Source organism: Tenrec ecaudatus, chromosome 6 (assembly GCF_050624435.1).
Source record: "Tenrec ecaudatus isolate mTenEca1 chromosome 6, mTenEca1.hap1, whole genome shotgun sequence".
In the NCBI taxonomy this organism is placed as follows: domain Eukaryota; kingdom Metazoa; phylum Chordata; class Mammalia; order Afrosoricida; family Tenrecidae; genus Tenrec; species Tenrec ecaudatus.
Genome location: NC_134535.1, coordinates 143,874,740 through 143,892,139, shown reverse-complemented (window position 1 = coordinate 143,892,139; position 17,400 = coordinate 143,874,740). Strand labels below are relative to the sequence as shown.

Below are 17,400 nucleotides of genomic sequence, written 5' to 3'. Positions count from 1 at the left end.
CACGTGCACTTGTTTCTGGCTGACCTCCCAACGGATCTCAGGTGTAACCCGAGGACTGCCTGTCTAACACAGCGCCCGGCAAACAGTGGGCACGCAGCAAGTGCCGGGCGACCAATTAAACAGCTCTTCTCTTCACATGCGGCCCTCTTTCCCCTTCCCCTTCCTTTTCTCTCCCAGCCAGGCCTCCCTCTGCACCCCCATCCCCACCCCGCACTCCCACCGCTTTGCGTCTACTGGCTTTACTTCTGAGCCAAGAACTTGCTTTAATCTGCTTCTAACATCATCTGCACCATCTAAGCCTCTGGAGGACTCGGACATTAACATGGGGCTCCAGGCTACCAGGTCCTACCTTCTCTGGGTGCAGGGGAGGAACAGTTCTCCCCAGAATCCACCCTGCACACATCCGAGGACAGGAACTCGCTTGCCAAACTCTCACTGGCTTCTGAGAGACAGAAATTTTATGATGAATAATCTGGCAGCATATGGTTAAAATGTTTGAAGTCACCAATTCACGGCTGATTAAACAATTCTGTATATAACTAACACCCTACAATCCTGCATCTAAATTCCAAGTGGAAATGCAATTTACACTTTCATTTGGTGATTGGGATGGGAAAGAAGCCAAAAACGTCAATTTCTGTAGACTTACTAGAAATATCGCACTTAAATAGCACCTCTCCAACTTTAAAGAAAAACAGCTGAAATGCTCAGACAAATACTATGGAAATCTGCAAGATTTCTACCAAGGGAAGCATCAGCCAGCATGGGTGGATATCTGAGGTCCAAACTGGTTTAGGTCAAAAGCCTCAGATGATTGGCAGCCAATACCATTTAGCATCAGATTGGAGGCTGACATGAAGTACCCAGAATGCAGCACCTAGTTGTGAGAAAACAAAGGCTGCCTGGTTCGCTTTGTCCCAACAACTCCTGTGTGTTCCTGGGACTCGAGGCGCCTGGCTACCTGATGGCAAACCAGGAACATTTTACTAAGTAAGGCCAGCTATTTCAATGGAGGGAAAAGAGCACTTGGCTATCACTCAAAGATGTGATTTTTTTTCTTTAAGACCTTCTCACAAGTGGAAAGGTCTTTTGCTCTCGCTATATATAAAGATAGTAGAAATGGGGCTGCGAAACTTCCACATAGTAAAACATGAAAACCACAAGCAAGCAAACCCAGAGCTAGTCCCTGTTTTACGACATATAATGGGCACTGAGTTTCTGTTTTACAGCAACACAGATAAAGGTGGCATAGCATGTTGAATGTAGTTGATGTCAGCTAATTATATGCTTAAAAGTGGTTACAATAACACTTATTTTGGTTATAGATATACACACAATAAATCATAAGGGAGACATATAAGAGCTTTTAGATTAAAAATACATGTACTAATATGGCTGTTCTTGTTTTTCTTTTTTAATGTTTGTGTTTTATTAACTGCAAAAGCATTAGACTGCTACTCTAACTACTTGGCAATTTTCCATTATGTATTACAGCTATTTTGTCCCCATCAAAGTTTATAAGGACATATCCTAGCTGCAGAATCCTCTAGTCACTATAATCCTCTAGTCACTATAATTTCTGACTGGTGGGCCTTTACAGTCCTTCCAACACCACAGTGCAGAAAATGTTCTTGCACACACTTCTCTTTCTGGGTGAACAGTCGGCAAGTGTCTCTCCTAAGACTAAATTCCTGGAAGGAGAGTTCCCAAGGCAAAGGGAATGCATGCGCCCAAAGCTTTCAATATCCAGGTCCAACTGCCTGGAGAAAAGCAGGTTGGGGCTAGTTTGAAATAAGACTGCAGTGGAAACACTAAATGGAGGATACAAGTATGCAATTCTGACATTTGATATTCCACATCATCTTTGAATAAAAAAAGCAAAGACTAAGCTCTGAATTTAAAATGCTCTCTGGGTGCTTGAGAGATAAAATAGGGAGTGGGGGAGGTGGTGGTGGTGATAGCTACATTGCTAAAGTCGACTTTTTCTTTAGCTCTATTATACTAGAGAAATATTATTTTTCTATCTTGTTTCCTTACTTATAACAAATGTATGCCAATTCAACATTTTTAACGATCCAATGATGGTCATCATATGGCACCATCATCCCCACTCTTTTACCCAAATGACTCTATTCCATTAATGGAAACCCAGGGCCCCTAAGCAATGACAATGATGTTTTCCTCCACAACTTCGCCATCCTGATAACCAGGACTACACTTAGTTCTCTATACATTTGCCTATTCTAGGCCCTCTTACATACATGGGATCATCCCATGTTTGCCCTTTTCTGACTTCTTTCACTCAGCATAACGTTTTTAAGGTTTTCTTTCACTCAGGATAATGTTTTTAAGGTTCCTCCATGCTGTGGCCTGCATCTGGAATTTAGTTTCTTTCTGCCTGAGTGGTATTCCATTGGATGTATGTACCACATTAAAAAAAAATCCAGTGAGTAATTGATAAACATTGAGGCTTGCTGCTACTTTCTTGTTGGCTATTGAAACTTTCTTGTTTCGTTGTTGTACAGGTTTCTGTTTGTAAAGAAGTGTTCCTTCTACATAAAATCAGAAGATCCCAAACTTACCTGGGAGAGCTGTTTCATTGGGCAGCCTGTCTACTTCGAGGATAAAATCATCCTTGAAGAAGAGATAGCCCACTATGGAGAACAGGTACACCAGGATGAGAGCCAGGACCGCCGTCAGGATAATGGACCGTCCGTTGCGAGTGACACTTTTGATGACATTGAGCAGCGTCTCTTCTCTGTACACCAAATCAAAGAGCTTTAAACACAAAGGGAAGAGGATAGGGCGATGTAAAGGTTTGATGTTAGATTCACATCAGGATTCCCGAATGGAAATGTGCTTTACAGACTATCACCTTCTTGGTGACTCAGTTGGATTATATCATTGTCACAACACTTCACATCTTGTCTATCTCAACAGGAAGAGCTGAGAAGGGAGGAGATGAGGAAGAGTGAGCACCCAGAGCAGGGCAGGAAAGAGCAGCAACCTCAAGTAGCATACAGAGCAGGTAGGGTCCTGGAAATGGAGACAATACAGGATTGTGGCAATGAGTTGCAGAGAGAATGGGCGAGAAAATTGAAGAAGGTCCAGTCCCAGCTTCATCTAGGACAGTTCTCAACCTGGGGGTCGGGGCCCCTTTGGGGGTTGAGACCCTTTCACAGGAGTCTCCCGATTCATAACAGTAGCAAAATTAAAGTTACAAAGTAGCAATGAAAATAATGTTATGGTTGGGGGTCACCACAACATGAGGAACTGTATGAAAGGGTCATGGCATTAGGAAGGTTGAGAACCTCTGATCTAGGAGGTATTTCTTGTCTACTAAGGGCCAGACACTTTGGATACTAGCAGCTAGTCGAGTGGGGCAGGCACACAGACAGCACATCACTGCAAGGAACCAAGAGTGTAAGTTTTAGATGCCGGTTCAAATTTCAGCTCAACGAGTCACTACCCCGATGATCTCAGGCTAGGGATGTCCCCCTTCTGTTCTGAGTCAGGGTTTCCTCATTTGCAGACTGGAGAATGTAGTTATAAAGGACAGACGGATGGGTACAATGCTCAGTATGTAGTTATTGACATGTGCAGAGTAAGTGCACAGCAAATGGGAATGATTAATTTTCTGATGAAAAGATCGGGCCAGGGTGACATAGCTAATAACTGGTCGGGACATGGGTGATGGTAACGCACCCAGAAGCCTACACCATTACTATTCCACCCCAACCCCCAACATTCCCCAGTGTATCTAGCTTGAGGTTTTCTCTTGGGTAAGGGGCTTGCTCTGTGCATGAAAATAAAGAATTCCAGTCGATGTATTTAGGTATGGGAGAACTGATGGCCACTTTCAGAAGTATAGCAATCTCTGGTATTTGGTAGGGGAGTGCAGACAGCTGTGGAAGGAGAGCACAGTGGCGTTCCTCTTGGACCATGAGACTAGATGCTGCCCTGACCTCGATTCCTCTCCCTAAGGTCTTACCACCTCCCATGCTTTGGTGAAGGCCCATTAACAGTGATCTGAGTCAGGGAACAAGGGTTTGAATCCTGACTGTTTTTAATTTGTTGCAAGATGGTCATCAAGCCAAGTAACCTCCCTGGATCTGTTTCCTCACTGGTAAAGTAAGTGGACTATATGAGCTAATCTCCGAGTCCCTTCCAGGCTAAGTCCATTTTCTAGTCAGTTAGCCTTTCTGCCTCCCTCCACGTCAATCTGCATCCTGGGACTAGTGTGGTGAAGGGCAATACTTAAAGGAAAGCAGGGAGAAGCATGCTGTCCCTGAAGAGTGAGGAGACTTTGGGTGACTTGGCAGTGGTAAGTCCATACAGTGCAGCGGTTCTCAACCTGTGGGTCACGACCCCTTTGGGAATCAAATGACCCTTTCACAGGGGTTGCCCTATTCATAACAGTAGCAAAATTAGTTATGAAGTAGCAATGAAAATAATTTTATGGTTGGGGTCACCACAGCATGAGGAGCTGTACTAAAGGGTCACGGCATTAGGAAGATTGAGAACCCCTGAAACGGAGCATCAGTCAGTCGGAGCAGCTCCAGCCAATAAGCAGATGCCATGTGTTTTCTAAAGCACCAGTGAGAGGAGTGGATGGCCACTCGTCGCTATCTGTTTTTCATTTGAAAACAATCAACATGGTACTACTTGAATAAAGGAAACAATTCCTTCTCATCAGGCAATTCCATGTGTTCCACAGAGAAAGCCTTGCAAACACGGAAAAGAACACAGGAAAACCAAATCCCCCCAAGAATCCCACCAGCTAGAGACAATAACTCAAGGATTTTATAGTTTCTTCTGGCCTTTAAACATTTGATACATGCATACTTACTTTTACTGGTATAGTGTTATACCATAACACTAGTAATATAGTCAGACTCTTTCCGCTAGCAATTAGTAACATTTAAAAAACATTTTATTGGGGGCTCATACAAATCTTATCACAATTCATACATACATCAATTGTGCAAAGCACATTTGTTGCCCTCATCAATCTCAAAACATTTGCTCTCCACTTAAGCCCTTGGCATCGGCTCCTCATTTTTACCCCTCCCTCCCGGCCTCCCCTCTTGAAACCTTGATAATTTATAACTTATTATTTTGTCATCTTTTACACTGTCCAACGTCTCCCTTCACCTACTTTTCTGTTGTCCATCCCCCAGGGAGGAGGTTATATTTAGATCCTTGTAATCAGTTCCCCCTTTCCACACCTCCCTCCCTCCACCCTCCCAGTATCGCCACTCGGCACTGGTCATGAAGGAATCATCTGTCCCGGATTCCCTGTGTTTCCAGTTCCTATCTGTACCAGTGTACATCCTGGGATGTACATCCTGGATTTGTAAGGTAGAATTGGGATCATGACAGTGGGGGGGAAGAAGCATTTAAGAACTAAAGGAAAGTTGTATGTTTCTTTGTTGCTACACTGTACCCTGACTGGCTTGTTTCCTCCCTGCAACCCTTCTATAAGGGGATGTCCAGTTGTCTACAGATGGGTCTTGGGCCCCCAATCTGCACTCCCTCTCATTCACAATGATTTGATTTTTTGTTCTTTGATGCCTGATACATGATCCCTTTGATACCTTGTGATCACACAGGCTGATGTGCTTCTTCCATATGGGCGTTGTTGCTTCTGAGCTAGATGGCCGCTTGTTTATCTTCAAGCTTTTAAAGTCCCAGACACTGTATCTTTTGATAGCCGGACACCTTCATCTTTCTTCACCCCATTTTGTTATGCACCCATTTGTCTTCAGAGATCATGTCAGGAAGGTGAGCATCATGGAACGCCAGTATAATAGAACAAAGTATTTTTGAATTGAGGGAGTACTTTTGGAGGCCCAATGTCCATCTATCTTAATACTAAACCTATAAATATAGGCACATAGATCTATTTCCCTATCCGCATGTCTAAATATATTTACATATGTTCTTGTATTTATTTAGACTATAAATGTCCTTTGCCTCCTAGCTCTTTCCTCTATTTCCTTTTACTTTCCCCTTGTCCCACTATCATGCTCAGCCTTCATTTAGGTTTCATTAATTCCCCTCAGTTACATTACCCTTGATCATGCCCTAACAGGTCTCCCACACCCTCCTCACCACCAATTTGGATCACTTGTTGTTCCCTTGTCCCTGGGTTTGTTAACATCACTTCCTTTCCCCCACCTCCCCCTCTCCCATGTAGGAACATTCTTTTTTTTGGGGGGTGTATTGCTCTCTATTTATTTGTAGTTTAAGGTACCATTGAGTCAGTTTGAATCCATAACAATTTAACAAGCACAAAAACAAAACAACACTGGCGAGTTGTAGGAACATTCTTATGTTAAGAATGATGACCTAGTATTTCACCATATAGAAAAAAAATTTTTTTACTTCAGTAATCTTTTTGTAATTATTCAATTATATGCTACTTTGAATCACACTGAGATGCATACCCCTCGATAGATCTTGGTACACTTTTCTAATCTTTTTGGGGGGTCAGTTTCCAGAAACAAAACTGTTGGGTCACATATTAATAGAATCACGTTACCTGGTTCCCTGTCAAAAAGTGGTACTGATTCTCACCAAGAGTGGAAAACGTTGCCCGTTCTAAGGCAGGCTCACTAGTACTGAGGGTGACTGTACTTTGTAGCTTTTCCTAAGCCCCACGTGAGGGGCCCGGTGGTGTTGTGGGTTACAATTCGGGCTGCTAACCATGAGGTTAGTTGAAACCACCAGGTGCCCTGCTGGAGAAAGACGAGGCTTCGACTCCCATAAGGTGTTACAGTCTTGCAGTCCCACAGGGGCAGTCCTACCCTGCCCTCCAGTGTCGCCGTCAGTCAGGAGTTTGCTTTCATTGAGAAGGTCACAGGTCAAATACGAGATGGAGTTGGTTGAGGGATGAAGCAGGCCTTGGTTTAGAGGTAAGGATGAACACTTTTCCCATGGGTTTATAGACCATCTCCAGTTCTACATTTGTTATCTGCCTACTTAGGAACTTTGCGTGGTTTTGAGATATTCCGAGTTTGCTCAGGACATTCTCTGGCAGGGCTAAGGGTAGTTTCTGCAAGTCTGTGAAGGTCACTTGGGTTACACACCGGCCCTGTTCAGCGGTTTGCATGAAGCATTTACAGCTCAGTGGACGTGGGTTCTCCCTGCTGAGGAGTGATCGTCAGCCTCGCACTCGTGGCGACTGCATGCACCGGAGAAGGAAACCGCCAGCACCATGCTCTCCACACGATCACATTCACACTGTCCTCTTAGGAACCACACAGCTTTTCCCTGGCTGTTCTCTGGAAGTGGATCTGCAGGCCATTCCTCCTCGTCTGAGCCTGGAAGCTCCACTGAAACTTGTTTGTCCCGATAGCAATATGCAAGTCGCCACTGACAGTCAGGGGGGGTCCTGTGTCGGAGGTGCACTGGCTGGGAATCAAGCCCACGTCTCCATCATGGAAGGAAGAATTCCACCACTCAACCACCACTGGTCCCAGGTCCCCCTGGAGTTTCTCCTTTTATAGCCTACCCAATTCCTTTCCACTCCGACATTGTCCTTATTTGTGGGCTAACTTTTGTGGCTCCGGTTATTTTTTCTGTGGCTCTCAGACACCTTAAATTTTATAGGCATATAAATTATTTTTGATCCCAAGAAGAACACATCCCTTGAGGTCACACACAAGTTCAAGTCCACTCAGTTTAGAAAACCCCACAAATAAGTTTGGCCATGTGGAGCATTTCTAAGGGTGAACTGAGCTCAGATCAGATCTTTGGAAGCGCTGAGTGAGGCTTATCTGTCGGTGAAGGCGTGGATGCAAACTGCAATGTGATCTACCTGTTTCATCGAAGCTGGGCCTTTCTGACACACTCAAATGAAAGGTGGTAGGTACAGTGTCATGCTTAAGAACTTGGAGGTGCTATCTTTTCTCTTAACTGATCGTGTGGCCTGTCACTTTACTGTGTGACTCAGGGCAAGTTACCTAACCAAGCCATGCCTCAGCTTCATCATCTGTAAACTGGATATATTGTCTTCTTCAAAGGTGGTTGTCACCTAGTATAGAGGAAGAACATCGGGTGAGAAGTCCTGATTGCTAATTGCTATTATTTTCTGAGTCCCCGGATGGTAAAAACAGTTCACGTGCTTAGCTGCTAACGGAAAGGTTAAAGGCTCTCAAATGCACCAGAGGTGCCTGGAAGGAAGCCACAAGAAGTCCTGCGGCAACACCAGCCACTGAGAACCTCGGGGAGCACCGTTGTACTCTGACGCCACGGGGCAGCCAGGAGCTGGGCTGCTGTCATTTTCAGGCTGTGAGGCCCAGGAGGGCAAGGGCTGTATTTGCTGTTTCGCCATTACCATCTCTGCATCTAGAGACAATCAAGCCAGAGGGCTATAACCTGTAGGAAGGTACAGCTCTCAGCCCAGGGGGAGGCCATTGCCTGAAGGAGAATTCTCTTGCCCTGGGAAGAGACCCCTCAGTAGGGGTTAAGGGGGCCAGCCACTGAACTCTGCCTGCCGGACGGACCAACTTAGACTCCTCTGACTCACAGACTGGACTCCATCCAATGACATTATTAAATGAGACAAAAGGGCTCAGAAATACACACAGGCCTCTACAGATGACTGATTCAGAGGGAGAAAATGAGATCACATATGCTAGGTATGATAACCACAAGTCTACCCAGAGAGCTCTTTGCCTAAAACCTCAAATGTAGAGTCAGGCCTGTTTTTCAAATGAGGGTAAAGAATCTAGTCCTCCATCCCCTCACAGAAGGGTCACAGAAAGGGACGAGCCAGCCAGTGTGCTGTATAGCACCAACGAAACGCACAACATGCCTCTAGTTCTTTAATGCTTCCTGCCCCCTCCCCCGTCCATCATGACCACAATTCTACCTTACAAATCCACCTAGACCAGAGCATGTACACTGGTACAGACAACAGCTCTCAATATACAGAATCCAGGAGGGATAAAACCCTCAGGAACAGTGATGGGAGTAACAATACCTTGAGGGCATGAGGAAGGTGGGGGTGGAAGGGGGAGAACGGGGAAATCGATCACAATGACCGACATATTACGCCCCCACCGGAGTGGGATGAACAACAGAAATGTAGGTGAAGGGTGACAACAGACAGTGTAAGATATGAAATTAGTAATAATTTATAATTAATCAAGGGGTCACGAGGATGGGAGGGTGGGGAAGGGAGGAAAAAAAGAAGGGCTGATACCAAGGGCTCAAGTAGAAAGAAAATGTTTTGAAAATTATGATGGCCACATAGGTACAAATGTGCTTGATACAACTGATGTATGGATTGTTATTAGTGCTGCAAGAGCTAATCAATAATAATAATAATAATAATAATAAGAAGTATCTAGTCCTCTTAGCCTAACTTCCACCGCTTATGGAATGAGCTCATCCTGAACATCTGATTGATGAATTCTATATTATGTTGCAGATGGGAAATAGAATAGGGAATGACCAAGCTAGCAAGCACTGAGCCAGTATGCCAGGCCCGCAACATGCATGGCCACGCATCATCCCTGTATTAGCCCGGGAGGGCGATACGTTGCTCTGCCCTCATTTTGTAGCTGAGGAAGCAGAAGCACAGAGAGTTAACTAGCCCATAAACCACATGCAGGGCACCTCTTTAGAAGAGCTTTCCTTCTGTTGCCTTTTGTGGAGAAGATCATCCCCCTTTAAGGCCAACACTTGAGATGTGCTTCTTCTCCATATTCGCAAATATTAAAAAATTTCTCGTCTATGTTAAGATGTCTTGAAGATCAGTCCAATTTTTGCCCTCTGCCATTTTACTCAGGAAATGGCTTCTGAGCCACAGGCCGCGGTCTACATTCCCTCTCACAACAGCAGAGTAAGCAGGTCTTTGCGAACTTCAAAACCCTGCGCTGTAGGAAGATGACAGAGCCAAGTACTTTTAGAGACACTCCAAATATTAACCAGTTGGCTCAAATCACAGTGAATGAGTCTGCTGGATCTATCAGCCCACTTCACCATCAAGATCACAGAGTTTTGACGGATTGTCACGACATTTTCTCCTGAGAAACGAATCCTGTGAGAACCGTCTCAGAAATGTTCTCTCTGGCAAGTGCTGGTGGATCCGTGCCCGAGAAATAGGTTCCTGTGCAGGAAACCTCTCCCAGAGCAGACTGCAGGTGTCTTCCATTACAGAAATGTAATGCAGCAGGCAGTGTGGTGTGCAGGGTGGTAGTGCACCTCCAGGGGCATGGTGGCTGACTTGGACCCCGTGCAGTCTTCCTGGCCATAACCCTCACACACTGCCTGCAACGGGGCTCTGACCTCACTGGACCAGGCATCCCATTCACCAGGGAAATGAAGGGGCTATTATGACACAGAGGACAGTATTCAGCAAGCAATCTCAGGTACCCACCAGCAAGCTGTAGAAGAATTCATGGACAAAGAGTCCCATGGCGCAGATGAGCAGATAGAGCAAGTGATAAAGGAACTCAACATCCAGGATCATGGCTCGGTAGCCTCTGGTGAATGTTCCACAGTTTCCCACGAAGCTCATTAGAAAGATGATTTTATTGCAGACCTGAGGAGAGGGAGATAGGAGATGTCAGATGGCACGGATGGCATCCAACTCTTCATGAGCACGCTAATGGCCACTGCCACACACAGCTCTCTCAGGAACCACGGTAGCCACGTACGAAGTGCCATACATACACTTGAAGACTAAACAATAGCTGGATCCGTGGGACAGCTTCCTTTCCCTCCATGTGCCCACCAAAGCTTCCAAGATCCACTTTACTTATCTAAGTCATGTCAGGCAGATTACAAATTACACAGTCTTCAAGGAACTACAGGATCAACCATAATCTAACTGCATTTATATTTGACAAAAACTAAATTAACACACCCTGAGATTATGATTTTGACAATGAGCTGTGAAGAGTTGCCTAACATTCCTGGATGAATTAGTCACAGAATTCACCCCATCGCAGGAACCCTGTGATCAGCATGATTGGAAACGTCTTCGTTGCCAATCCAGACATCCTACATCTGCGATGTGGGGAAAAGCTGCCAACTCTTGTCTTTAATTGCTCTTAATTTCACAGGAAAAAATGGGATTTTAAAAAATCAAAACAAAGGAACTTCAGAGTATGTATCACACCCCCTCCCACACTTCTTTTGTTAAGAGCTTCTCAGTTTCCTATGGGGAGCCATTGTTTTCCACATCAGTCCTGTGTCTAGATGAGGCTCTGTCTGAGTTCTGGGCTCAGTAAGACTACTTCCCTGGCTACACTGATGGCTCAGAAGCAGGTAAATGGCAGATATTCCTGGGACTTCAGCTTGCAGTCCTTTTCTTCTTTCCCACTCATCTGGAACACAAGAGACTGTAAGGTCGGGCTCCTGAAGCATCCATCTCTCCGTGCCATGAAGCCTAGAGCAGCACCAACACAGAGGAGGCAGAGCTGAGAGGACACGAGTAACTGGGCCCTAATACCAGTGTCGGGGCTCCAGTATTCAAAGCTGTGCCTGAGGGAGGAGCTTGCCCAGAGAGACCAGGTTTGCCGACCCTCGACAGAGGAGTCCCACCTCCTCGGCGGTGTAACAAAGACACGTGCCGATAGGAACCTCAGGCCTGAAAGCTCATCTCTAGCCACATGGTGATAGAAACCCGGGAGGAACGCTCTCCTGGGGAACTTGGTAAAACCGTCTTCTGCTACCCTAGCTATCTTGGCTACAGGTGCTGGGGACATTCTGCCAGTTAATCTGGTAGGTCAATGTAAGGGAGCTGCTCAGCCATCAGATAAGCGAGGAAGCCAACACCCACAGAGAACTTCTGGCTTTCTCTGACAAGCTAAACCTTCAGCACACTAGTTTCTTCAATAGTCGTACCCTTGCCCATACAGGATCTTCCAGCGCATGGGAAAATATGGGTTGATAGAGCTCTAATGAAAAGCACCACCAAGACGATGCTCTGGTTGACATTGCAGGACCTCACACGTGCCCAGACGCCTGCTGCCATAAGAACACAGCAGTCCTCTTCACTGACTCCCCTTCTCCTCTGGGGACCGTCTGTTCTCTCGGAGGCACCGCCAGCAAGTATTCCCCGTGCCTGGTTTCCATGGACGGTCTCCACAGCCTACTGGCCGACTGACTAGTCTTAGATCTGGCTTCTCGCCCCACTTCACAACTGAAGGTGCCCTGGAAGTCTCTAAAGACTTCTGTAAGGATAAATACAGCAATATTTCTTGTTCTTCTTTCACCAGGTAATCTCATTTCTCTGAAGAAAAGCACAGCTCACCACCCCACCCCCATCCTTCTTGCCATTCTGCCAACCCTTGGCTACCCATGACACAAGATTCTACCATGTCCTACTTCTCAGACTCTCCCATGCAGAACTTCCTACCTCTGCCTCTAGGTATAGTTACTCCTCCCTTTTTCTAACATAGCTGGTGTGTTTCTTTTAAAAATTCCCTTGAAATAATTATTTCTCCTTAATAATTAATTAATTGTCTTGAAAGTATGGCCAGAATGCTTCTTAGAGGCAAGGATGGCAAGACTTCATCTCATGTAGTGCGGATATACTGTCAAGACAGCCCAGTTCCTGGAGAAGGACGTCCTGCTTGCTAAAGTGGAGGGGCAGAGAGAAAGAGGAAGGTCCTCCAGGCAATGGATTGACATGGTGGCTCTAACAATGGGCTCCAACACAGTAACCGTTGGGAGGATGGTGACCTGGGCTGTGTTCTCTTCCATTGTGCGTCGGGTCGCTGTGGTTTGGAACTGACTCGATGGCAGCTACAACAATATGCATCTTTTCATTTCCTCTAAATAATTATTCATCATAGCTGTTTGTACTTCCTCCTCGGCTATCTTATTATGCATCTAAATGAAACCTTTCCCTCCGTTATCTGTGTGATAACCCTGTAACCAAAGAAGTGGTCAGCCCAGAGAACACAACATCAGGATCAAGAATATCTCTGCCTTTATTTTGTATTCCCTTGGCAAGTAGCTTCCCCTCATTGCACGCCACACTTCCGCTCCTCCTTCAGCCCTGGCACCTCTTTGGTCACGCATATCCAAACACCAGAGACAACATTAGCAACTTGTCACCCCAAGCCCACTCTCGATGACTGGGGGTAATCTTTGCTGCCCTCCTCACTCAAGCAAACAGCAGTGCCTTCTTTGTTGGAAGAAAAAGTCTTGAGCAAAGCCTTTTTTTTTTTTCCCCACCTGTCAGATGATACGGTTTCCTTTGTAAGGGGGCGGGGGTGGTTTTCAAAGAGTTCATGGGAAAATCCCATTTTCAATATTTTATTTTAATTTATTTAAAAAATCATTTTATTGGGGGCTCGTACAACTCTTATCACAATCCATCCATCCATGTGTCAAGCACTTTTATACATTTACTGCCTTCATCATTCTCAAAACATTGGCTTTCTACTTGAGCCCTTGGTATCAGCTCCTCATTTTCCCCCTCCTCCATGAACCCTTGATAATTTATAAATTATGATTTTGTTATATCTTACATCATCCAACGTCGCCCTTCACCCACTTTTGCGCTGTCCATCCCCCCAGGGAGGAGGTTATATGTACATCCTTGTCATCTGACCCCATTATCTTTTAATTTCACTTTCCCACAAACTTTCTGAAGCCCCCTCCTATGTGACATCTGTACTTACTTCCGTCCGCACTGTGACCGAGTCTGAGTCTCACCGGGGTTAATAGAAATCAGCTACTGGGGCTCTACCGTGGCCCTCCTGCCTCCAGCCCTCCCCATAGCACACCACGAGTGAAAGACTTTTCTCAGGAATATTTCTGTGTATGGAGCATTATCAGCCACCCCCCACTGCTAGGAATAGTTTCCTGATACGTTCGATTCATTCTGAGACTTGTTTGTTTATTCATTCATTTTCAAATACATATGAAAAACACAAATTTCATTTTGTTGATCTCAGTGTTTCCTAAATTGATTTGAACCCAGAGCCCTCGTTCCACCTACCACTTTCCAGCATGACACGTGCTGTGGAAATACTACTCTGTAGGATCAAAGCTTATTATCTTAGCCTAAAATTTAGTGCCCTGGGTTTCTTATACAGGATCAGGACTCACCAAATCCCTGCCTCAACTACAAATGAGGTGACACTCCACACTTTCTTGGCCCTGGGCAACATCCTGGGCTCCCTGCAGCTTGGCTCTGGCTTCCAGAACTGATGGCAAAAGACTTGTCGATCCCTCCTTCCTGGACTGGGTCTTCCTGCTCATGAAGTCTTACAGTTAACTCCATCTCCACCTTCCTGAGCTTGTCAGTTTGCATCAGCCTCTTCTCCAATGTCCTGCTTGTCTTGCTAGTTGAATACGCCCAGTGAAACACTGGATTACTGCTCATCTTATTTTGCAAGACAATTTCCATGTTTGCACAGAGATCTCAGCTTCCTTTTATGCTCAGGACAGGGGCCGCTCGAAGGCATTTTTAGATGCACCCAATTTTCTCCCCGGTCACCAGGAAATCTCTCCCATCTGTGGTCTCCCATCAGCGGTCTCCACTTCCTAGGAGCCCTTCTATACCTGCAGCTGGCTTCTATCCCTGACTTCCCCAAGAACTGCCAAAGAGCACCACCAACTCCATGAGCCGCCGGCCCTCTGCTGACCCTGACTGCCTACCCAGCGCTGCCTTCTGAACACTCTTTCTCTCGTCAATGTGGTCTTTACCAGAAATGAGTGCTGTGTTAATATTTCATAGCTACACTTCTTGGTTAAATCTCTAGGCCCAAGAAACTTTTAAACAGATTGGCAAAATTGATTTTAATGTCAACTGCTATTCCCCTTCCTGCCTAACTTTCGGGAGAGGGATACCCTAAGAAGTGAGATATTTTATGTCCAAACAATGCATGAAGAGGTCTGCGGTATCCTGAGAAGCTCTCCTGGTGCTGCTATTTTATGAGTTGATTCCCCCACAAAACATGGGGAAAGTCCAAGCCAGGGTTATAAGAACCAGAAAGAAAGCATTCATTCCCTTGGCCTATAAAGACACACACACACACACACACACACACACACACACACACGTCTACGAAGAAATTCATACTTACATTGAAAGCTCCCAGAAGAAATAGCGTGGGCTGTAATCCAACTGAAAATATCAACCGGAGGATTGTGGAAGCAATCAGCGCCCGGATGCCATGGGGCTTGGGCAGAGCAATGACTATGGCCAACGAGATAAGCATGGCTGTCCACAGCAGGCCCGACAAGTGCGGCTCCAGAGTGCCTGGAAAGACAAGGGAGGTCCTCACAGAGTAGGGCTTTCCCTCAGGAGAGGGGACAGATAAAAACTGGCTTCATTATAACTGCTCCAACCACATGTATTAATCACAACTCTCATTTCAGGTTCTCGGCCTCAAACGCATGAATGTATAAGCAACATGTGGTAAAAATCCTCTCACTGCTGCTCAGTTCGTTCTGACTTGCTCCCTACAGGACAGAGCAGAACTGCCCTGTGGGTTTCTGAGGCCGGAAATATTTACAGGAACAGAAAGCCACACCTTTCTCCTGAGGAGTGATAGATAGTTTTGAACTGCTGACCTTGTGGTTAGCAGCCCAACTTGTAACCCATTATGCCACCAGGGTTCCTAGTGGTACATGCACACATTGGAGTATTACTCAGCCACAAAGAGAAAAGAAGGCGTGCTGCAGGCTACGGCATGAAGTGACTGTGCTGTGTGACACCCATCAGACACGAAAGGAGAGCTGGTGCAAGATACCACGTGCATGACACATTTACAGCAGGCAGCGGCTCAGAGATCAGCTTATTAACGACTCTCAGGAGCTGGCAGGAGGGAGAGGGAGGAGGAAACACTGCGTAAGGGACAGTGGCCTTCTGTTAAGGGAAGACTTATGTTGAGGGATGAAGATGATGGATATATTCAATGGGCTTCACAAAGACTTAAAACAGCAAGTGATTTCTTACCTGTACATTTTATATTTGCAAATGAGAAATAATTCTCTGCTTCAGACATAGCCAATTCTTTCTTACCCCCAGGTCTTCACCCAAGTTCCTTCTTCCTACTCCTCTCAGGCCTAGCTCTTGCCTCTCCCAGGAAGCCTCCCGATTCTCTTCCTCATGGAAACATGCCAGCTGCTCCCTCTGCGTCTCTTCCTCACACTCACTGGGGGTCTGAAGCTGCTCGCGGTCGTCAGGGCAGCCCTGGCTCATGAAGACCCCAGGCACCGTGTCCCACATAGGGCTTTCACTGGCTGACTTTGCTTTGGTGGTGTTGTTTTAAGGCAGTCACTAAGCCTTTCTGTCTGGTCCCCTTTCACCTGGAGGCTCTGTAGGAAGTGCTCTGCATCCTAGCAACACACAGGCCTCCCCTGCCAGGTGGATGCTGGCTGTGTGTGAGGTGCACTGGCTGGGAAACGAGCCTGAAAATCTGCATGGAAAGTGACAATTCAACTACCGAGTCACCTGCCCTGGAGCATCCCTATAGGATACTGTACTCTAGTGACCCCTGACCTCCAAGTTACCTGCGGGAAGTACCTGGCACTCATTAAGCACTTAACAAATACTTGTTCAATAAATTTAAAAAACCACTATGTGTCCTGTTTCTCTCTTGGGATAGGAAAACCAGAGGGCCCAACTTGCTAATTTCACTAAAAGCTCTCAAAGGAAAATGGCAGGTCCCCTGCCTGAATCCGATTTCCTCAAGGAAAGGAGGAAGGCAACTTCCGTATCATTAGCATCATCCTACATTTAGATTGTGCTTGTAGTCACAGAGTTCATACCAGTGTTTGTCATCTCTTGCTAGTGCAAGTTCTATTTAGGGTGTCCCACGAGACGCCTTGGTTATATAACACGAGCCAACATAGCTAAAAATACAGTTCTGTAAAACACTCATTAAAAAACACACTCCTATTTCAAATGCTGTCACATTTTAAGTCTCCTTCGGATGTAAACAAGCAGCACTACATGATTAAGGCCACTTATATAAAGGAGTGTCATGTCTTCAGCGCTGCTGGGATTACAGCACTGCCCAGGACAGAGACCAGAAAGGCATTTTTGGGAACCTTACAGGTTAGAGCCCTTCCACACATTGGCTGGCTGCCCTCGTTTAGTTGGTCCAAACTTGCCAAGACTGAGTTTTGCTTTCAAAACAGCCGCTCAGGACCCAACAGTCGATGCATGCTCTTCCCCTTTGATATCCTTCAAGGGGAAAACTGACCTAAAAATGGGCCGAAGGAAGCAGATGTTTTTCAGGGTTTCAGGAAGATGAGGGAGGCACAGGTGCATTTCCTGCACATACAACTATGGACTGACCTGCAGGAAACCTGTGACATTGGTTATCCTTTATTTAATCCTCTCGGTTAAGAGGAAACTGAGGCTCAGGTTACATAAACCACTCAAGGCAGCACAGCTAAGAGTCAGAGTCACTTAGC

At 45.9% G+C, this 17,400-nt stretch overlaps 1 protein-coding gene across 1 annotated transcript in view; it reads right to left on the bottom strand.

The window, feature by feature from the left end:
• Positions 1-17,400, bottom strand: part of ITPR1 (inositol 1,4,5-trisphosphate receptor type 1) — a 411,705-nt gene that overhangs the window by 39,648 nt on the left and 354,657 nt on the right. The window contains exons 51-54 of the mRNA XM_075552323.1: positions 15,060-15,235; positions 10,391-10,555; positions 2,583-2,778; positions 350-442 (exon numbers count right to left, since the gene is read on the bottom strand). Coding sequence (XP_075408438.1) covers positions 350-442; positions 2,583-2,778; positions 10,391-10,555; positions 15,060-15,235 — 630 coding nt within the window. The remainder of the gene's footprint in view (positions 1-349; positions 443-2,582; positions 2,779-10,390; positions 10,556-15,059; positions 15,236-17,400) is intronic.